This window comes from Phasianus colchicus, chromosome 17, assembly GCF_987193195.1.
Source record: "Phasianus colchicus chromosome 17, bPhaCol1.hap1.1, whole genome shotgun sequence".
NCBI lineage: Eukaryota > Metazoa > Chordata > Aves > Galliformes > Phasianidae > Phasianus > Phasianus colchicus.
Window position 1 is genome coordinate 7,492,668 of NC_143452.1, and position 21,108 is coordinate 7,513,775.

At 42.7% G+C, this 21,108-nt stretch overlaps 1 protein-coding gene across 1 annotated transcript in view; it reads left to right on the top strand.

Moving 5' to 3' along the window:
* Positions 1 to 1,030: 1,030 nt before the first annotated feature.
* CDH4 (cadherin 4) overlaps positions 1,031 to 21,108 on the top strand; it is a 416,262-nt gene continuing 396,184 nt past the window's right edge. Inside the window, exons 1-2 of the mRNA XM_090152060.1 lie at positions 1,031 to 1,231; positions 3,044 to 3,155. Of these exons, the coding sequence (XP_090008186.1) occupies positions 1,178 to 1,231; positions 3,044 to 3,155 (166 nt within the window). The 5' untranslated portion in view covers positions 1,031 to 1,177. The remainder of the gene's footprint in view (positions 1,232 to 3,043; positions 3,156 to 21,108) is intronic.

A 21,108-nucleotide genomic window follows, 5' to 3' on the forward strand; every position in this document is an offset into this window, starting at 1 on the left:
AATGCCATTAAATCTACTCAATAGCAAAAGATGCAGTCAGTGGATTTATGTGTCTCATTCCTTAGAAAACGTGCGAATCCAACAGAATAGTTTAATGGCTAGATTTTTCTGCCGCAATGTCTGATTTTGCACGTACATCAGATAGTATGCATCTATTTATGCAAATCAATGTTGGATTTATATGCACAAAATATACATGCCTGAGAACGCTTATTTGTGGAGTCGAGCCACATTCAGAAAGGGAAAAGATTGCATTCGGATGCCAGGTTCAGGCTGGATGGGAAGAACTGGAGCCAAACTTAGCACTGGAAATCGCAGCTTTCTGCTCTCAGAGCATCGCGCAGCACCAAGGACTGGCTGTCGTGTTCTGGGCCCATTTAGCAGTGTTAGCCATGCCCTCTGCTGATGTGCACAGGACCAGGCCTGACACACAGGCTGTGTGCACACCACCCATTCACACTGCTGAGAAGCCCATTCATTTTTCTGCCTATCACTTTTTTTTTTTTTTTTACCCTAATCTGGATGAACCTTTACTGATAGACGGGTTCTCCCTGCAGACGTGCTGCTCTGCCGTTCTCCCTTCTCACTCACAGCTCAGGTTTTCCTCACACAACATCCCAACCTTTCCCAGTCACACTTTTCCTTAGGGATCTGTGAGGTTGTCACCCAGACGTGTCGCCTTTTGCCCAGTGGCTGTGTCATTCCCCTGAGAACTGTACTTTTCCACTAGATATGTGACTTTTTCTACTGGCTCACACTACTTTTTCCTCAGTGGATCCATTTTTTGGCAACTTTCCCCCTCACTAAGTACATCCATCCCTTGAACGTGCTGATTTTTTCACCTCGCTGCGCTAGTTCTTCTGTCAGCTCCCTCTCCCTCCCCACGCACAGTCAGCCTCCGTTCCCCCACCCTCCCCTCGGCCCCGCGTGGCGGCGGGGCGGTGCTGTCCCTTTAAGGCGGCGCGTGCCCGCGCGCCGCGGGGCGAGGGGGCGGGGCTTGTTGGCGGCGGCGCGCGGCGGGCGCTTCACCTGCAGCCCAGAGCGGGCACCGAGGAGCGGCGGCGGGGTGCGAGAGTGCGCACGGTTGTCGTCGCTGTCCCCGCGCAGCGCGGCCGGAGCACGGCACGGGGCGGCCGAGTGCACCGCCACGGCCCGGCGGGCGGGCGCCGCCGGGGCGATGAGGACCGGCTCGCGGCTGCTGCTGGTGCTGCTCGTCTGGGGCTCGGCGGCGGTAAGTGGGGCGGCACCGGCGGGCGGGAGGGGGCAGCAGCCCGGCGCCCCGCTGTGCTGCCTCCGCTCCCCGACAGCCGCGGCAACTTCGGGTGTGGGAGCGGAGCCGCGTTCCCGCAGCTCTCTGCGGCTTTTCCCGTTTCTCCTTTTCTTATGATTACTATTAATTATTATTCGCTTTAAATCCGATGTCTCGGTGGTGCCGTTAAAACTCGTCCGCTACCCCCCGTTCCTTTTACGCACCGCCGGGCAAACTTCGGCTTCGCGGCGCGTCCCGGCAGCACCGCCGCCCAGCCGCCCTGTTTCGCCGGCTCCAACTTTTATTCCGTCCGCCCGCAACCATCCCGAGGGGCCGAGCCGTGCTGGGGGCTGACGGGCTGAAAAAGTTGACTGCTTTTTCTTTTATTTATATATATATATATATTTTTCCCCCTTGCCGAAGCGCTACCCGCAGCGCACCGCCAGTGCCCGCGCGTGGCCGCAGCGCTCGGTGCTGCGCGGAGCTCCCGCTGGCTCTGCTGCTCGCTCTCCGCCCGCGTGCCGCGGTGCCGCGCGGGGCTGTCCCACGTCTGAGCCGCTGTGCTCGCGTGTAGCACGAGAACGGCTGTAGTAATGGGGCGATTTCGGATTGGAAGCCTGTTATCTTCAGCCAACCCCTTTGAAATGTTTCCTAATTGCAACATCTTGCTAGCGCCGGGCAGAGCTCGCGGAGCCGCGGCTTTCTGGATCTTCCCGTGCGGTCGCTGCAATCCGTCTCCCGAGCTGGGGGTTCTCGCGGAGTCCGCTGCCTTGCGTTCTGCTTGCTAAGCAGCACCGAAAGGACTCTTCCCTCTGTCTGTAATGCGGCACTGCCCGCGGGTGTTGGAGGAAGCGCAGAGCCAGGTGTGTTCCCGGAGTCGCTCTTTCCCGGGGAAGTGATGCTCTGGTCCTTTAGCTGCACCACTGCTGGACCGGGGCTCAGCCTCACCGCAGCTATCTCAGGAGCAGCAGAAATAAAATCCCTTGTCACCAGCATTTGTTTATGCATCGATCACCGGGCAATCGCTGCGTGCAAATAGCTCGTTCACGTGTTTTCAACAAACGGGCTCTGGGACCCTTTGCGCTGGGACGGCGCGCTCCGTCCCTACGGCTGCACTGATTTGCCCCCATAGCAGGGAGCGCTCCTCGCAGTACGGCACAAAGTTGGGACGGAGCAGCTGAGCGCTGAGTCCGGTGCTGCCCCTGGGTGCCGTCAGATTACATGCGGGGCTGCGCTATTAGATGGCACTGTTACATTTCTGCTGGCCATCCCTCCACCTCCCCTAGAGCTGGGGCACGGGCTGAGCCTGGTAGTATAGAGGCAGCGGCCGCGTGCAGGGAAGGAGGGGGGCTGTCGAGGGCTGCAAGCTCCTGGGGCAGCCACGAGCTTTGGGGGTCCTTCTCCCATCCTGCGGCTCACTCTGGTTCTCGATAGCAAGACTTGGTGATCTCGATGTTGCAACACTGGGCCTTTGCGTGGCTCCAGGGTGAGCACTGCTCACTTGATGAATTGCTGCTCTTTGTTTCCTCCCTTCTTCTGACAGTGCCCAGTATCCAGCCTTCCTACAAACAATGCTTTCTGTTGTAGTCAGGCAACTAGTTTCTGGCCCATTTTATTTTTGCAGCTACAGTATGGATCCATGCCAACAGACAGGCACTTTAGCATAGATGGTTTCTACTTGCACGCTGCTTTACTGTCCAGGTTTGCCTGTGCTAAGCACTTCATCATTGCGCACAGAGCGTTGTACCAAACCTCAAAAGTCATGGTGTGTGTTTTACTTCTTTGATTTTGCAGGCACTCAATGGGGATCTTACAGTTAGACCCACATGCAAGCCTGGCTTTTCAGAAGAAGACTACACAGCATTCGTCTCCCAGAATATCGTGGAAGGGCAGAAGCTACTCAAAGGTAAGTGGAATAAAATGCTTTAATAGGCGCTGCAATAACTGTACTTGGGGAGGTGAAAGGAGACTTACAGATGCTGGTTGTGATGGTGAAATTGTCTGCAGAATTATGTTTGTAGGAGGATGAAACACTAAGTGGTTTACGTGAGCGCGGTTTTGAATACAGATGAATCACTCCAAGTTCACGTGCTGTCTGCTTCAGGTGCATCGCTCGCCTGTGCTATGCGAGGTCAGCACTTTGCTTTTAAGTCTCCCACTCCCACCCTGTCTGAAGGGACTCTACATTTGATATTTTAGAAAGTATTTTTATGTATGAAATTCAGAGATCCTTAAATTATCTGTGCTTTGAAATGCATGATAAAGCAGACGTTGTTGTTGGAAATGTGGTAAACAAGCCTACAGACATTCTGTTCACAAATGTGGCATTCATTTTCATTACTGCCCCACTGACAACATGAAAACACAGGCAGAAAGAAACTACCAATTAGCTTTATAGTAATTGGAGGATTATAACCACTTTTGTGATTGTAAACTCTGAGACATCTTCGTAATCCAAATAACAATAGATTTTCCTGTGTATTGATCTGTCTCCCTTTCAAGTTAAAAATAATTAAACTTTGTATTTGCATGATGCAGAAAATCGTTGTTTTTCTTGAAGATCAAAATCCCATCCCCCTCCCAGCCCCCTTCTTAAGTTTAATCGCCAGCCACTAGTGGATGCTACAGCAGTTCTAAAAACACAGCATGCTGTTGGAATGGAGAGCACAACAGGTTCCGATACCCTGCAAGAGGGATTGCAAACCCTTTGCTACTTTCTCCTGAGTGCATTTACTCTCATGCACGCTCCTCTGCCAGAAAGCCGGCGTTTTTGTCTTCCTGCACAGCCACCACCTGCTCTGTTACTTTGATTTCTAGGGAGATGGAGAGCTGTATTCTTTCTGGCTTCAGTGGAATCCAGGGCTGGATGTTTTCTCTCTACATGAGTTGGCAATCAGTTTTGTTTCTAAGCCTGACTGTCTTTGTTTTGCTGTTCAGGAATTCTCTTGACTGGCCTGGCATCAGCTGGGAGATGTTGGGGAATTTATTTGTTGCTTGAAAGGTAGCCAGCTAGAGGGCTGGACACAGACAAACTCGAGAGTAAAACAGAACAGTAAATAATAGAGGCATGGTACCAAACGTTTACATGTTTAGTAGCAATTTTTCCAAAACTAGAAGTTGCAAGGTCTTCCGGGCCAGTCTGTGAACTGAGAACTTTCACACATCTTAGCTTTGGAAGTCATCTGATACACAGCATCCTCCAAAGACTGGAAGATCACGTCGTTAATACACTTGCTTGGAGGACTATTTTTTTGTGTTTAGTTGATATGTTGCAGTGCATGTTTGTGTAGGTGGGCGGTAGGGATGGAGCAGGTCTGTTCAGCAATGAATGAAGGCAGCAGAGTGGCTGTCGTTTCATTTCAGTTGCAAGTGACCGCCTTGAAATGTGGAATTATATTTAGGCTGTCAAATTGATTTGAATGAAAAAAATGTATTTAATGAACATTAATTTTATCCTTAGGGTCCAGCTGTAGTTTTACATTCATCGTGGTGAAACTGCTGCTCATTTGGGGTTGAACTTCCCCCCAGATATCGCACTGCTGTAAGATTTGTGTCCTGGTACCACTGTCCCTGGTGATGTGATTTGTAGGAATTTTGTCAACTGAAGGAGAAAGGGGGGGAGAGGGAGGGAGAAAGTGCAAATGCTGTGTTTGCTAATAAGTGAAATACATGCTGCTGTTTATCAGAGGAAACAAATATATTTAATTAACTTGTGGGGGGAGGAAATCTGCTGCATAAAATCCTTTCTTGTGCTTGTGTTGTTCTTTATATTTTAGCATGTAAAATTGGTAGTTTTCCAGTTTAGGTTTAATTTTACTTCCTAACACTTGATATGTCTGAGGCATAAAATGTTTATCTCGTTCTTCCATCTGGGTGAAGTATTGTACAATAGATCAGACCAAAAATGGGTTCAGATTGCTTACATTAACATGTTTGATAGATTGACATATGTACTGTTTCACACCATCTTACCACGCAAAGCTTTGCTGCCAGCTACCACCATCTTATTCATCAGCATTCAGTAATTCATCTTTGGGCCAAGTGGGGCTGTTTGCACTGAAGAATACAAAACAGCAGATAGGGATTCACCTGATGGTCATTTCATGGGTTTGGGGAAAAGAGGTATATATAGTTTAAATTGCTCTCAGGGGTTTCCCCAGGCAAATCCCAAATCTGTGTGCTGTGTAAGAACCATTTCACCCCTGGGAAAGAGGGAGGGGGAACAGTTTGCAGAGCCTGAGGATGGGTTCAGCCTTGGCCAAATTGTCAACTGGGCAGATGTGATGCAGGAGGTCAGCCTCAGGTGCTGGGAAGTACAGCTACTGAGTGGTTGGAGGATACACCCTGGTCCTACAACTGGTTTCCCTTTTAAGCTTGCTCTAATTGTAGCAGCATGGTGAGCGTACCTAAGTAAGTGCCTAAAGTACTCTAGGTTTCAATTGAGTTAAACAGATCATGGCTGCTTATAATTGACTTATTCCAATGGAAATAGCTTAGTCCTAAAATTTGACAACAAGTGCTTTTACAGAGTCATTGTTTTATTATAAGTATCCCATAAGCTATCAACTACTACGTTGTGGTTCATCTTATTTGCCTGAGTCAGCTCTTTAACATCCTCAAAACATACAGATTCTAGCAGGAGCTATTTGTTACACAGTAATTAACTTGTTTATGATAAATGGATGGGAGAAATGTCATGGCATTTTGTTTTATATATAAATGAAAAGCATTTGCATTCTACAAATTTCATCTTAATTAGACTTAAAACAGTTTTCCCCAATGGGGCCACAAATACCACGTACTACACATCTCTGCCGAGCGTTGTATCCCAGTGATGGGGTATTAGCTGAGTTAATTCATGGAGCCTGCACCTTCCTCAGAAATGCCATCCTTGCATCTCCTAGCTTTAGCTAGAGGAGTAAAATCCATTTATTTTTGTCTGTGTTTTTGTTTGGAGGATAATAAACTGAGCGTTGATCAGTGATGCATGATAATGTTTAAAATAGGGCGTTTGGTTGTTTTCTTCCTTAGCCTTAAGAAAAAACATCTCAAAACTGCTCTATGACTGAGGACAGTTACAACTCAGGTATCTTTTTCCTCTTTGTTAATTATTAACATGAACTTGAAATGGTGAGAACATCGCTCCCTAGAGGTGGGGAGCACTGACACGATGTGCTGCACTGAGAGCAACTTGGGGCTGACTTTGGGATCTGTCCCAGAGCTGAGGCTCAGGTGAATGGAAGTGATGGGCAGGTGGCCTTATAGGGAAAGAGCCACGAGAAGCAGGGTGCTGAAGATAGTATGCAGGATGGTTGTACAAGGCAGGCTGATGCTCCGGACACTGGCTGTTTTTCTAAGATCTTTGAAGACTCCAAAAATGACATCTTTAACAACGGGAAGTTTGAATTTTATTAGTGAGACCATGGCAACTGGTAGTGAGTGTTAATGGCATTGTTTTTCCAGCCTAGTGCCATCATGGTTAACCCTGGTTACCTTCCAGAGATGCAGCTATCCCCCATTACTGGTGTGTGTCTCATAGCCTTCCATACAGCCAAGAGACAGCGTAAGCAGTGAAGGCATACGGCCCTTTTTTTTTTTGTTGTTGTTTTTTTCTTTGCTTCTCTTCATCTACAGTGATTCATGGTTCTGTTGCCCATCTGAAATAGTGCCTGTACCAATGTAGCAGGATAACTCTGCTTGTGTGGGCAGCTGCATTTGGGTAGGAGCGTGTGGAAGCACAGTTTGTTTCTGTGCAGCAGTCCGAATGAGCTGCGCCAGCTTCTGCTGCTTCCAGCACGTGTGTGAAAGCAAAGGTAGCCAAACTCCAGGCAAACGCATCAAAACGTAACTGTTTGTACACATTGGTTTTCACTGTCACGCTTCTTGTTTACAAACAAGTACAACATATAAACTTCACTGAAATAACTGTCTTTTTTTTTTTTTCTTTTTCCAAATGAATTCTACGTGGAGCCACCTCTCAGCTGGGTCTTAAAAGAAGGATGTTCTTTGTGGCTCAAGCCTTTTGTTCTCCCCTCAAAAGCTTCAGAATCTCCACTGTTCAGCACTTGCAACCTCTAACAGTTGGACTTAGGAAGGCTGTGTGAGTTTAGAAAACAGAAGGGATAGAGCAAAACGCCCCAGCCTTCCTATGGCAGTGTGCAAACAAATATTCAATTGAAATACAAATAATGGGAGGTGGTGGAACCTGAACAAACCTTTGCAAGCTGTGTTTGAGGCTGGTTGCTAGTAATTCACATGGCAATAACTAGGGATATGTACTGTACCTGCTTTTGTATTGCATTCCTGTGGTTAAGACAATGCAGGAAACTGAAGGTGTCCTGTGCATTGTGTTAGGCAGTGTACTGGCAGCTCTGCTTGAAAAAAGCCACCCAGCCACAAAATACTGCTGCGTATGTGATGCTTGACCCCAACAGAAAGACTGCTTTAGGTAACACGTCTAGGAGAAACGCTGGTGGTTTTGCTAAGCACCTACAGTAACAGATAACCCAGCAAGTGCTCAGGGATCTACAGGGGCTATTGACAGGAAACGTGTATCTGCAGTACATGAATTGGCTAATGAGATTCAATCCCCATTATGTGCATGGATTCCAACTTCTCTTGTGAGTAGAATCTACAGAATCCATAGGTACCTGCCTGCCATTAATTCCATATTCTGAGCACCCTCTGGGGCCGTCTGGGCTTTCTTAGGAAACAAGAATCATGAGGGATGCTGGGTTCATTCTGGGGTTCTGCCAGGCTTCTGTAGGGTTGCCCAGCATGTTGCAGCATGGATGCCTTGCTGCAGCCTGCTGACAGACCCAGTGCCTTCTGCAAGCTGCTCAGGGCTCGAAAGGAGCCTTTCCCTTCCTGCTTTCATAATTTTCTGGTCTGTGGTTCTGCATGAAAAGCAACCACCGAAGTTATCATACACATAATTAGCTTCACAGTTCCATAATAAAATCTGAAAGTAGGGAATCCAGATCTCTACCCATAACCTTTTTTCGTTCCTTGGAGTAAATAAAGGCCGAGAGGCATCAGCTCTCTGCGTTAGGTTTGTGCACGCTCATGTGAAGCTGTTTCTCAGCAAACTCTTCTCCCATTCCACAACTTCTTCCAAACACAGTTCTTCTTGTTGCAGATCAAACTCACTGTTTCAGTCGTGAGCTGCAGGGGAGGCCATAAGAAAGAGCCCCCATAGACTGGGGTAACTGCTGATGCATATTCATTTTCAACATTGTTCTTCATATCTAACTTCTGGCACAGAAATCTGATGTTGAAGTTGACGTTTTTATCTAAATAAAATGCCAGTTAATGAGACCAGAGTAGTCAATAGCACTCTGTAGAGTTAATCCCCTTACGCTGTTTAATAACTATATATATTGCTTTCTAGTTCAGAGCTTTGAACCAAATTCCTCAAACCCAAGTAAAATTACTTCTTTCTGCATTCTGGGAAAGCAACTGATTTTTTTATCCGAATAAATCTGCTTCCATGAAAACAGACTCGAGCTTCTCTTCCTTTTTTTTTTTTTTTCTTTAGTAGGTGGGGGAAACATTTTGTCTCTTGGAAATTGAAGATGCTTCAAATCGGGAACTCTGAACAAATAAGCATATAGATATTAAGGAAGAAAACGAAACCATTTCTAATGAATAATTCTTTTTTTCTTAGGGTGTTAGAAAGTAAGCCATGCCTGGATCAGTGTAAATGTGTTACTTATTGTGAAATACCTGCTGTCTTGAAGTCCAAACCAATAAAGCGAGGTCTGTTAAGGTTAGAAAATGTTAATTTCCGAGTCACTTCTGTGTTCGGAAACTGCTTGCTGCTGACAGAGCTCGTGAGCTCTGATCCCTCTGAGCAGATGCTGAAAGCATTTTGGAAGTTCTGTTTTTCACATGTGGTAAATGAAAATTATTTATTCCAGCAGTGAAATATTGCTTTATTTTCACTGACCTAATGCCAGTTTTCATAGCCTAATTCCATTGATATTCATGTGCAAGCCTGCTTCCTCCTTAATTTTCTCTTGGAAAATGAGCATAATATTTTTCAGGAGATTCCTTATTTCATTGCAGACTGAGGATTGTGAAGTGCTTAGTTCTGCAGTAGCTGGAACTATGCACAGTCCGTAGAATGCTGCCATGATTTAGATTGTACTTAAAAGTCTCATTTAAAGGATAAGAAGAGATTCAAAGTACAGAAGATATGATTTAATTAGAAATCTATTTTTTAATTTTTTTTTTTTTCCATATAATAGAATGAATTTAGGTAACATAGGGAAAGAAGGCTGTTTCTCTTCCTTTTAGGGGTAGAAATATAGTCAGAATTAATTCCTGCAGAAGTGAACAGAACAAAACACCCTACTTTGTACATCTGTGTGAATGTAGTGGTAGGAACAAAGACAAGAAGGCAGTGATTGAATATGGTCACTATTTGTGTTTTGGGACTCCAGGTTTGGAATAGTTTGACAAGGAAATTAAGAGGAGCCTTTAGCAGGGACTCCAGTCTTGATTTCTCCTACAGCCTGTTCCTGAATGCTCCTGGACGCTGTGATGGGAATTCATGCTGGATGGAGGGACTCAATCCATACCTATTTTTAGAGTACACAATCCTTCTGTGCACTGTTTGAAGGATTTGAAGAGCACCTTATTTCGTGTTCAATTTTCCTGTTGATGCTTAAATGACCACCTCCAAGTTTTTGCTTTTTGAGTCTATGGTCAGAAATGCCACTGGCATTTGATGCCATCAGATGTTACTGCCCAGAAAACAGTGATATTGTAGTACTTTGTTTAAAAATATTTTTATTAGCATTTTTGAAAGGAAAGGCTGAGAGATCTGGGGTTGTTTATCCTGCAGAAGTCTCAGGGAGATGTTGGCATTGCATGTAAATGCTTCATAGGATGATGGGGCTAGGCAGCACTCAGATGTGCACGGAGAAAGGGCAAAAGGAAGTAGGCACAAACAGAAGTGCAAGAAATTCTATTTATCAGTGTGAAATACCTTCTTTGGTAGTTGTCAAACATGCAGCCGGCTGCTCGGAGGGGTTGTGGAGTCATCTCTGAGCCTGGAGATGCTTTGAGCCCCAGGGCTTTGGCCATGCCTTGCTGCCCTGCAGTGGGATGCTCTTGGGATTCTGAGAGTGGTGATTGTATGGAAAATTAGTGATGAACAGAGATTTTCTGCAAGTGGAAATCAAATAACTTTAAATAAAAACATGGCAACTGTCTGCCAAATGAAAAAAAAAAAAAAAGATCCTTATAGGGAAATGGTATTTCTGTAACTTCTTGGAAGCATAACTTCTAAAGAGACTATAATTGAAACACCAGGGACCACTATTCTGCTGTTTGCTTCCATTAATGTCCAGACTTAACTCAGGCACAGTTTGTCTCCCGGCATAAGGAAATGTTACACTTAAATTCAAAAAGCTCTTGATTTCCTTTTTATTTTTAGTATAATAAATGTGGAACATATGGAGTTTCTGTTTTCCCAAAATATTTGTCATTAGTACTGGCTGCCTCACTTCTTTCAGCAGAATCTTCCCCAAGTGAGTTTTCCTGCAACATAAAAAATAGTTGAGTAGAACAAGATTTCTTTTTGCCACAGGCTTTGTGATTCTTCTTGCTTACATTCTTTGTCGCTAATTTATTTATTAATTTTGAATTGTAATTGCACAGAGGGAGAGAGGAGCAGCAAATGTTCTGGCATATGGGCTGCCCTGTCATTGGAAACGGAGATTTGCAGTCGCTCTTGCTGCCCTGTGCCTTATGACCCCAGGCTCCAAACTCTCTCTCCACCAGCCTGTTTAGATTCCTGCTTTCTGCTCCCTTCCAATACAAAATTTTAATTATTTTTGCTTTGCCTGCTTGCCAGCGTTTTGTAATAGAGAGCCAGTGGCAGTAATTCAGTAGTCTGCTAGTTATGCTGCTGCTCAGAGGGTCACATATACTACAGCCTATTAACATTAGCATGGTAATAGCAGCCGGTATGTGGAACGCGCAGTGGGAATGTTGGAAGCTCCTCCAAGGACCCTGAAGATATGTATGGGCCACCCATGATGCAGAAAAAAAATGCCCTTTCTGCTTTGAAATGAGCCAATCTGTGCGTTTCATGGATACCCGGCAGCACTGCAATCATTAAGGCTATTACTATGCCTATTATAAATCACAGTTTTGTAGCAGTTTGTAGATTAGTCACAAAAAGTGCTTTCAGTCTAAAATTTTGTTAGACTGACTTTGTCTAGAAGCAATTCCAATCCTTATTAAACAAAATTGTCTTTAAAATAATTATGAATATAGCAATTATCCAAAGATAAATAGTCAAGATTACAAAAATTGTTCCATAGAAAACTATGTATCCCTCAGTCGGTTTGGGGAATGACAAAAGACAGGTCGGTGAAACAAATGTGTTTTACTCATTGTGAGTCAGTAGAAGCCACGTGATATTTGGATTCTTGTTTTCTGAAGATAAAATATCCACAAGTGAGCTTGAGAAGATGTCAGAAAATAAAGAAATGTTGCACTTGAATAACTTCAAATAGGAGCTAATCTAAAGCATAAAATTTAATAACCTGTTTCTTCCTGGTATGGTCAAGGTAGTCATTAACGGGTGAATCCCTATAAATCAGCCCTGCCCTGCAGTTCTTTCTGGCAGGAGGACTTTTTTGGGAAGTCTCACTGATTTCACAGACCTGTGGTGTTACTGAACCTCTCACGCTCATTGCTGTCAGTTTGATGGAGCTTTGTGGACAACTAGCAGAACAGGGCTGGAGGAATGCAAGCTGCTTTTGCAGGTCCAGTTCTGGAAACCACAGCCAAGCAATGTCTGGCTTCCCTCTTTTTCTTTATTTTTCAAGCTGAAGGTCTCTTGCAATTAAAACCTGTTGCTATTTGACTTATTCATCAGAGAACAGTTGCTGCTTTTTGTTGGTTTTCTTTCTAACACATTTAAAATGTTTTCTTAGCTTGTGTTGGCTGAGCCACTCATTTGTGCCTTCTCATGCATTGTGCCCTCCTCCATTGAGCCCATAGCATTGTGTCCACACGGTGCCCTGGGGTGGTGTGGCTGTGCCAAGGCTGGCTGTGTTGACCAGGCAGGAGGGTTATTCACCTGGGCAATACTCCAGTTGATTTAGCCTATATGAGGATTGTTGGTTTTTTTTTTAATTTATTTATTTTTTTGACAGTGCAACGCTGTTGACTCATATTCAGCTTGTGATCCAGTATAACCTCCCACATCAATTTTTTGAAGAACTCCTGCCTACCCAGTTATTTTCTATGAGTACTGTTGATTAATCCTACTGAATTGGGTTACCTTGCTCTTCTTCCCTTGAATTCTATTTTTTTTTTTCTTCTTTTTGTTGATTCTGATCTGTGACTTAGGATTTGTTCTGAATCTTGCTCTTGACCTTAAACAGTGCTGCAGTTGTGCCCTGTTCCCATGTTGTTCACAGATGTAACAAACATATGCTGCATTCCTTTATCTGCGCTGTTAATAAGAGCATTGAGCAAAACTAGTTCAGAACAGACTGTTGGAGAGCTCATGTGATAGATCCTTCTGCTTTGGCCATGAACCATCAAACTTATGCTCTGGATGCAGTCATTGAAATATTTAAGATGACACGAGTGCTTTCTAATCTGTCTTATATCTTGAAGGTGTTTGTTTGGGATCTGTAGGAACACAGCTAAATCTAAACAATATTATTCATAAAGCTTGTTGGAAGACCCAACCCATGCTTTAATATTTTACTATTTAGTGATATTGTTGAAGTTCTCCTGCCATAACTCTGACTTCTATTTTCATTTTTAAAGTGATTTCATGTTGATTTGTGTGCTGGGGGTGGAAACGCCTTCTGCTGGTGAAATCTGGTTCTGGAGCATCTCTCTTCATGGGTGGAAAGGGAGAGTAGGATCCCCAGATGGAAAATCACATAGGGAGCATAGCCCCCCAGTAAAAGATCTGCTTTGAGGAATCATTACAGGTCCTGTATGCTTATCGTGCAAGAGACTGATTACTGCTGGCTGGTTGCATAGCTTCCTTGAAAACAAAAGGTTTACAAAATTACACAACTATTTCACTCATCTCCAGAAGCTTGCTTTCTCTTTGTTTGTTTGTTTGTTTGTTTGTCATTGGGGATGAAGAAAGATGTGTACAGTTGTTTGGAAAAAGGAGAAAGCATAGGTCACAGTAAGAATTCATGTGATGAATTCTTCAAGGATGATGACGACCCAAGGATTTCTTAATACTGTGTCCAAATGCTCATCAGGAGAAGTTTAGTGACCTGGAGATCACTGTAGATGCTTGTTCAAATAACTGGGCAGTGGATTGATGATCTCTGTGCAAAGTTTACTAAAAGATTTTTGTGTTGTTTGCCTAGAGTCTGAAACACTGAAAATGTAATTGAAAGTTGAAGGATTGGTTGCTATAGCTGATGGTAAGCAAGATGTTCTCACTGTACACATCAGCTTGGTTTCTCCTGACTGCAAACCCCAGCAGAAGGACTGTATGGGGCAGTCGAAATGTTACGTCTGTGTTAGACATAAAGTAGAGGTTAAATAGTTTTAATGGGGAGCTGATATGTGAATTCCCATTGCCTGAGTCTGTGCAGGGATTTCTGTGAGTGGTGAATTAACTGCGATGTTTTATCAAAGCTCAATGCAGACAATGCATTTGACTGAAATGATTTTTCTTCATATTTTCAATAAAGCAAAGTTTTATTTTCTTTTTCTACTGTGAATTGTGATATAATGTTGGTTGTATCCCATTAAATAGCAGCAGAATTGAGCAGTAGTAGCACAGCTGGTTTTACCTTCATAATATAAGTTTCATTGCCTTGGGAGACATGATGACAAAGCAAAGTTCTGTTAATGCAGCAGGATCAGCCTTTGACAATGCATCTGTAAGGAGGAGAATTTAACATCTCTGAACTGGCATTGCTTCTTAAAATTAAAGCAAGTAAGCGGAGAGGGGGTTGGCATGGAGAGATGTGGAATGCTGAGTGCTGAGAGGCCTCCTCACAGCTGCTGGGCTGTGGTTCCTGGTGCCCCTGGACAACTCAAGGTAATGAATGTTGCTGAGATGTGACGAGAAGATGAGATTTCTGCACTGGGGTCCTTTGTAAATGGTTTCTGACTAAGACATATATACCCACACCTCCAAGAGGAATGCATAGGTGATGCCTACTCCAAGAACCTACTGTTCCAGGGAGAGCTGTCATAAAAATAAATAAAACCAAGCTCAAGGTTATCTACCCAAATCAGTAATATGCGCTCCAAGAAAGTTAGTATCTGATGAATGTCATTTAAGTACCTCCCCAGCTAATAAATAGCTCAGGAGGTATAAAATTTCTAAAGTTGCAGGAGCCTTTGCAGAACACTTTTAAATAGGAGCCTTTGCACTTTTAAATAGGACTCGTTGGAAGCAGGAGGCTTAATACTCACCTGCTGGGAGCTGAATGCTGAAAAAGATATGGTGGAAATGGGGCTGCTTTTCTTGAATGTAGGCTTGTTTTGTTTTAAGCTTTTTTCAAGTTATGTGGCTTTTGATTTTTTTTTTTTTTTTTTGTTATTGTGTAACACATTGCCCAAGTTGCACTAGTAAGCAGCATTCTGTTTTGTTTTTTTTAAGTCTGTTCTGAAGCATTTCTGAAGGCTCAACTGGCTTTGGAGCGGGTCACTGTGCCACAGAAATAGCCTGAAGAGCAACTGCATGTCATTTTTCACATGGCTATGCCTAAAGGATCTGTTTGCTTTCAGTCTTAAACATACATCTGTTGCCTATCTCAGGAGCTTATGTACCAGAATGATTCTCACTTTCCTTCTGTTCTTTTCTCATCATGGTCACCTGTGGTTCTGCTGAGAAAAGAAATGATATATGTGCACGTTTGTAAGGCACAGTCAGTCTCGGGCAGAGAGCTTTTTTATTTCATTATCGAGCTTTACTTGACAGGTGAGCAAATAAGCAACAGAAGCTGCTCTGAGATCACTGAGACCTTATGTAGTAGTTATGAGTTTATTTAGAAGTCACAGCAGTCCAAACTCTGCCCCAGTTGGCTTGCTTCCTGACAAGCAATACCCCCTGCTTCTTTGCAGTCATGTGCTTTTTCCTAATTCCCATGGCAGTCACTTTTTTGGCACTTACAGTTAGGAGCAAAAAGTAAAATGAAGTAATACAAGGCATTTATTTTGACCCCGAGTTGTGACTCATAAATAGCAATAGCATCTGTGCTGATAGATTTTCATGATATATAATCAGGTTGAATGGACAAAGCTTTCATTCTACTGCTGTTTTATTTTTTTGCCATTGTTACGTTTAGGTAGCTCTGAAGGGAGGAAGTCTGTGGTTATGTATATTACTCATGGATAGCTCAATTTATGTAAGTCTTGTGAATTTTAATTTAGCCTTTTTCAACTAAGAAAAGGTTTATTTCCTTTTCTTGAGCTTTACAAAACTTTTTCCTTTCCAATTCTTGGTCTGTTGAAGAGTCACAATACTGCTAAGTCTGCGCTGTTCTTTTAATTAAAACACAAAAAAAGAAGAGAAACTTTCAGTGGATGTAAATCCTTATAATCCTGAAATGATGTAAATCAGTGCAACTCCAAGTCTTTGGAACTATTCTGACTTACATCTACCGAAAATCTGGCACATAATATTCCTGCTGGTCTTTTCTTTTACCCAATAGATGCTCTACACAGAGTTGGCACTACGAACAAAGCTTTCTCTTACTAAATGATAGAGGGTGGCACGGCTTCCAGCACTGCTGATTCAGCACAGCAGAGGCCATTTTCCTCGTTTCTTTGTGAGCTAGATTAAATTACTCTGCAGGCTGGACTGCAGCCACAGGCCATGGTTTTACAGTCTTATAACATGGTATCCCAGTCCGTGGCAACTGAGAGATCTGGCTGCACGCAAAGCTCTTCTGCTTCACTGCAAAGGATTTTTAGACTCATCTGTCTCTTTACAAGGCTAATGCCAGCAGTATTGAAAATATTTTGATTTTCTAGTTGATACATAATAAAATAAGGTTCTGTTAATTGAATAAAGGGATATCATGGGGATCAGGTTGGTATAAAAACTCCACTGTATTTGTTTGTCATGGCAACGTTTCTTTAGTTTTGCCTTACAGAATTACAGGATAATAAATGCTGTAAGTTCTTTAATGAATGTAGCACAACTGTAGTACCAGTGAACGTATCCTGCTTAAGCTTGGGGAGCTGTGCCATGAGGGATTTTTGGATGATTTATCAAAATGTTGGGACCTGGAAATCCATTTCTCTTTGTGCCTCTGCATGGGGATGTTTCTTGTCTGTTTTGTGTGGAGCTGGTATTGAATCCAGGATATGAGGCAGTGGGATGCACCTTGTTCATATCTGAGGAGCTGTGACATGGGATGTCTATGACTACAGCATGTGGGTAAACAAGTAGTTTTCTGCTCACTGACCAGCGCTGGATTCCTTTATTTGAAAAGCATAGCTGGTTCTGTTGTGCTGTCCAGTTGGGCTTCATGATCACATGTTATAGCAGTAATGGTCTGGCTTTGGTGGAGTGTGGTTGTTGCTCTGATTTACCCTCTTTCTCTAATGCTGATAATCAACCCAAGAAGCTTTCTCTATTGGTGAATGGAGAAAGTAACAGTTAGTGAGGGGAGAAAAGTCAAATGATTCAAAGTAAAAGCCATCATGCTTCCAGCATGAAGAGTATTTTAAGTGGATGTCATCTAATCCAGATGTTCAAGTGAAGTTGAGACCAGGCTTACAGAATTTTCACAATAGGTTTAGAAGTTTCACTCTATCTCCTCTCCCAAGTTTGAGTATTTAATCACATTGTTTTCTGGCTGTAAGGGGTACATGTGGTTATCTAATTGCATTTCAGCATTGTCCATGTAGTTTAAGCAAACAAAAGTCTCTCTCCTGATTATAACTTAAAGATGAATGTATTTTTACAATTAAAAATTATTATCCAGTCAGAATGTTTTTCATTACAATAATTCCCTGAGTGTGGTACAGAAGTAAGGTTCTTATTGCTGGTTTCAGTTCCAAAGCAAAAACTGACAGATAAGGAAAGTTGTTTCAGAGCAGTTTGCCCTGTTTTCTAAGACTGAGCTCCAGTCTCTCATTATCAGAAGTGTGGCTGAGCAAAGGGTTTATCTATTGATTTCTGAATGTATTGTGCTGTTATTCTAAAACTTCTTTCCTCAGTGGAATTTCTATTCAGCAGTCTCTAGTCAAACTCAGGAAAGTTATTTGATTTTGAAAGTTTGAACGAATAATAATAAAAGAAGTATTGATGCCATTGGATTTTTCTGAGCGTAGTTTTCTAGTAAAATATAAAAGCTTCCTCCACCTGTACATATCCTTGACAGTTCAGTACATTATCTAGGAGCAAAGCAGAATATGGAGATCACTGATGTTTTACTACCTGAGAATTTGCAATGATGGAACTTTTTCAGACGAAAGTTACAAGTTGTGGTGATGGAACAAAACAGAAGAAATTCTGAGTTAGTGCAGCTTTGTCTTCTCGTAAATGTGTGCTTTGTTTCTTAACAATTAGACCTTCCCTGCTAACTTTTTAACCATTAAAATCTAATACAAGAAATCCATTAGTGTTATTTCCTAATACGAGATACGTAGTAAGGGAATTACAGTGTATATGTGCTGCCTCTCTTATTTCTGACATTATTTACATATCTAAGGAAATGAATGCTTTAAAAGAGCAATAGCAGGAGAGTAGATTGTGTTTGATGGACATTTTAGTTAATTAAACATCTCTTTTTAAAAACTGACTACAGGAGGAAGCAGTTTTTTGCCTTTGAGTGGTCTGATATTTCTTAGCAGTTTGTACGTTGAGCAAGTGATTATGAAAAAAGGAGGAAATGGATGAGATGTAATTGGTAGCAAAATGAGGTCTTCTTCCATTTTGTGGAAACAATATTGCCTTGCTGAAGTTGGTTGTCTGTTGCCTCATGGTGCCCATGACTGGTCCCATAATAGGATTATACTGTTTCATTAGGATCTTGTCAAATTAAATCAAGGAAAGTGGACTTGTGTCTGAGAGAGATTCTTTGTGAATGTTCCCTCTCCAGAATACGGGAGTTGGTTGAAGATGGCAATATCTGCTTCCTTAACTTTGGAGGTAGGCTCGCGGTCTGTGTTGGTGGCATTTACGCTTCTTTCATGTGAGAAAACTAGCAGAATTTATTTCTGAATTTGTTTAAATGTGCCTTCTTCTTTTTTTTTTTTTTTTAAGTAGGGAGAAATGACATCTTATTTTACGCCTGGGATTTACTTTCGGTGAAAGCCCAAATCCAGGTTTCACTTGCTTTACGTTCCAAACTTCTTTTTTCAGTGCTGGGTGAATAGGGCACACAGGATTGTAATGATGAGCTGTTCAGGGCAGCTGACGTTACTGTAGCTGAGTTAAGAAAGCCCTAGCATGTGAGGTTGTGCTAAAGATCCAAGTTTTTGAGCCAGATAGAAAAGTGTGATTTTCTTTTTCTTAATCCCCCATGTAGAAATAAGTGGTCTAGAATATCTGAAATATCCACCAGTATCATTTCCCTGCTGAGAATTGGCTAACTGTGCAAAATTATATTGACCCGAGGGGATTGAAGTATAGAAGTGGCCGTGTGCTTAACGGCGCAGGAATCAAACTGTTTTACTGATAACATTTTATTGATTCATCTTCTCCTGGTGCTACAAGTAGCCCGAAGCTTCGCAGAATGAGCTGGCAATGTTTTTGTATTGTGGACATTACAGTATTGCAGCTCTTCGTAGGTATTGAAATTTTATTTATGGGCTGAGAGCTCACATAATTGTTGTGATTTGTAATGACTGAGGCTGCAGATGGGGCTTCCCAGAGGTTTCATTTCCAGTCAGATAACTGATAATTCCTCTTTTCTGCTTAAGGATCTGTTGTCCCTCCCCATCTCTGCAGCTGCTGAGGTTTCTCTCTCTGAAATGCTGAAGCATCCGACTTGATGAAAGTGCATAAAGTGATTGAAATTGCCTTAACGAGGCAGTGGAAATGTTTCTCGCCGTTTGCAAGGGATACTTTGTCCTTTTCATAAAGGAATGGTGGTTTCAATCAGTATTATGGAAATAATAACAACGGAAAAAATCCTTCTTATGACAAAGCTTTAAGAAAATGACTGGCTTAAAAAAAACACAATGGCAGGTTGTGAATTTAACCTGCATGTGTTAACTAATTAAATTCTTTTGAAGGAGCTAATTCCATGTATTTTATTTAATGAAGGCTTACTTAAAATTTTAATGATATGGGTCTTTTCTCTTCAGTCAAATGCCATGTTGACTCATGACATTATTTTTTACACAGTCTTCATTCTGTCATGAACAACAGTAGCTGAAATGTGAGCACTTGATAAATTATCATTAAGTTAGTGGATCGTAGTTGCGGATTTCTGTTACTGCAGTTCACTGTGATACAGATTGATCGTGTTGGACTTGCTGGTTTTAAAGGTACAGTGGTACTATTGATTACACTACTTTATCTCAAGTGTTTCATCAGCCTGCTGGCAGGCTTGTACCCTGCACAATTTTGGAAAGTACAAGCCTTTGTGCATATATTTGCTGCATATTTCATGCATGCACACATCCTTTTCTATTCTGAATACCCTGAAAGTGATTGTATTGCTCTGTGTTAGTGCTGTGCCCTCATGTGTGGCTGCTCTGTCCCAGGGCTCTGGGTTCCCCCCTGATGCTCAGGTCCTGATGAACCCTCCTGATGGAGGCAGCCCCGGGCTCTCCAGGTGATCTCTGAGACTGATGAGGGCAAAGTCAGGTCTACTAACATTTTATGTCTCATGATGCGTTTGGAACAGAGGATTCATCAGAGCTGTTGGTGTAATTGTTTGTGGCTGTGATGTATGTCACAAGTGATATTGGAAAAGCAAGAGCTTACATCTTGGATAGTCAAAATTTCAGACCTTTTTCTCCATTAACTTGAATAATGGATTTCCTTTGTACATCTTGGAAGGCCCAGACCTGTTTCAATACTAAATGTATTGGAAAAGGATTGCTGTCAAGTTTTGTCCATCTGATTAAATTCCCTTATTAGCACTGGAGAAGCAGTCCTCCCGAGAAGACATTAGATGAATAATCTTTCTAGCTTCTGTAGTTTACAATTGCGTGGCCTTTAATCAAATACAAAACCAAAATTCTATGGCTCTTAATCAAAAACAAAACTAAAAGTCCAACAACAAAACACATAAGTGTTACTCTAATCGCTCTTTGTGTGCGATCGGTAGTAATTCAGTGTATTGCTTCAATACAGATTGGTATTTCATCTGTCTGTGAGATGTTTTTAGACTTCAGTTATCACAAGTGCTCAGTGCTGGGAGGGCTCTGCCACCCCGTGCTCCAGGCTGAAGGCATTGCAATGATTCTTTTGTTCCCTAGTAAAGTTTGTCATGATTCCTTTTGACGTGCTTAGCCACATGTAAGAAACTTTTTGTCGTGAAATCCTGCTGATCTGCTGGTGTTGTTGTGGCCTGTCTTGGTGATTACTGTCCCTTCTCTCTGTATCAGAGAAGGGGAATAAAAGGAGTTGAGCAAAAAAGCAAAATACTCAAAGTTGAGTGAGAACCCTGAGGTAATTTTCTAGCAGCTGGGGAACTTACCAGGTGGAGGAAACTACCAGGTGAAACCAAATACACTTTAACCATTGAGCTTCCTGCCAACAGTTGTGCATTGGCCAAATATTATTTCTCTGACCTTGTTGAACCCGAGAGGCCAGTGAGAGGAGCAGGGGTGCTGCTGCACATCAGCCTTCAGGAGCACCTGTGCCTTCCATGTCGGAGGGGGAGGATGGAGCAGGTGTTAAAGGCTCACTTCCTTGTATGAATGGAAGAGGAAAA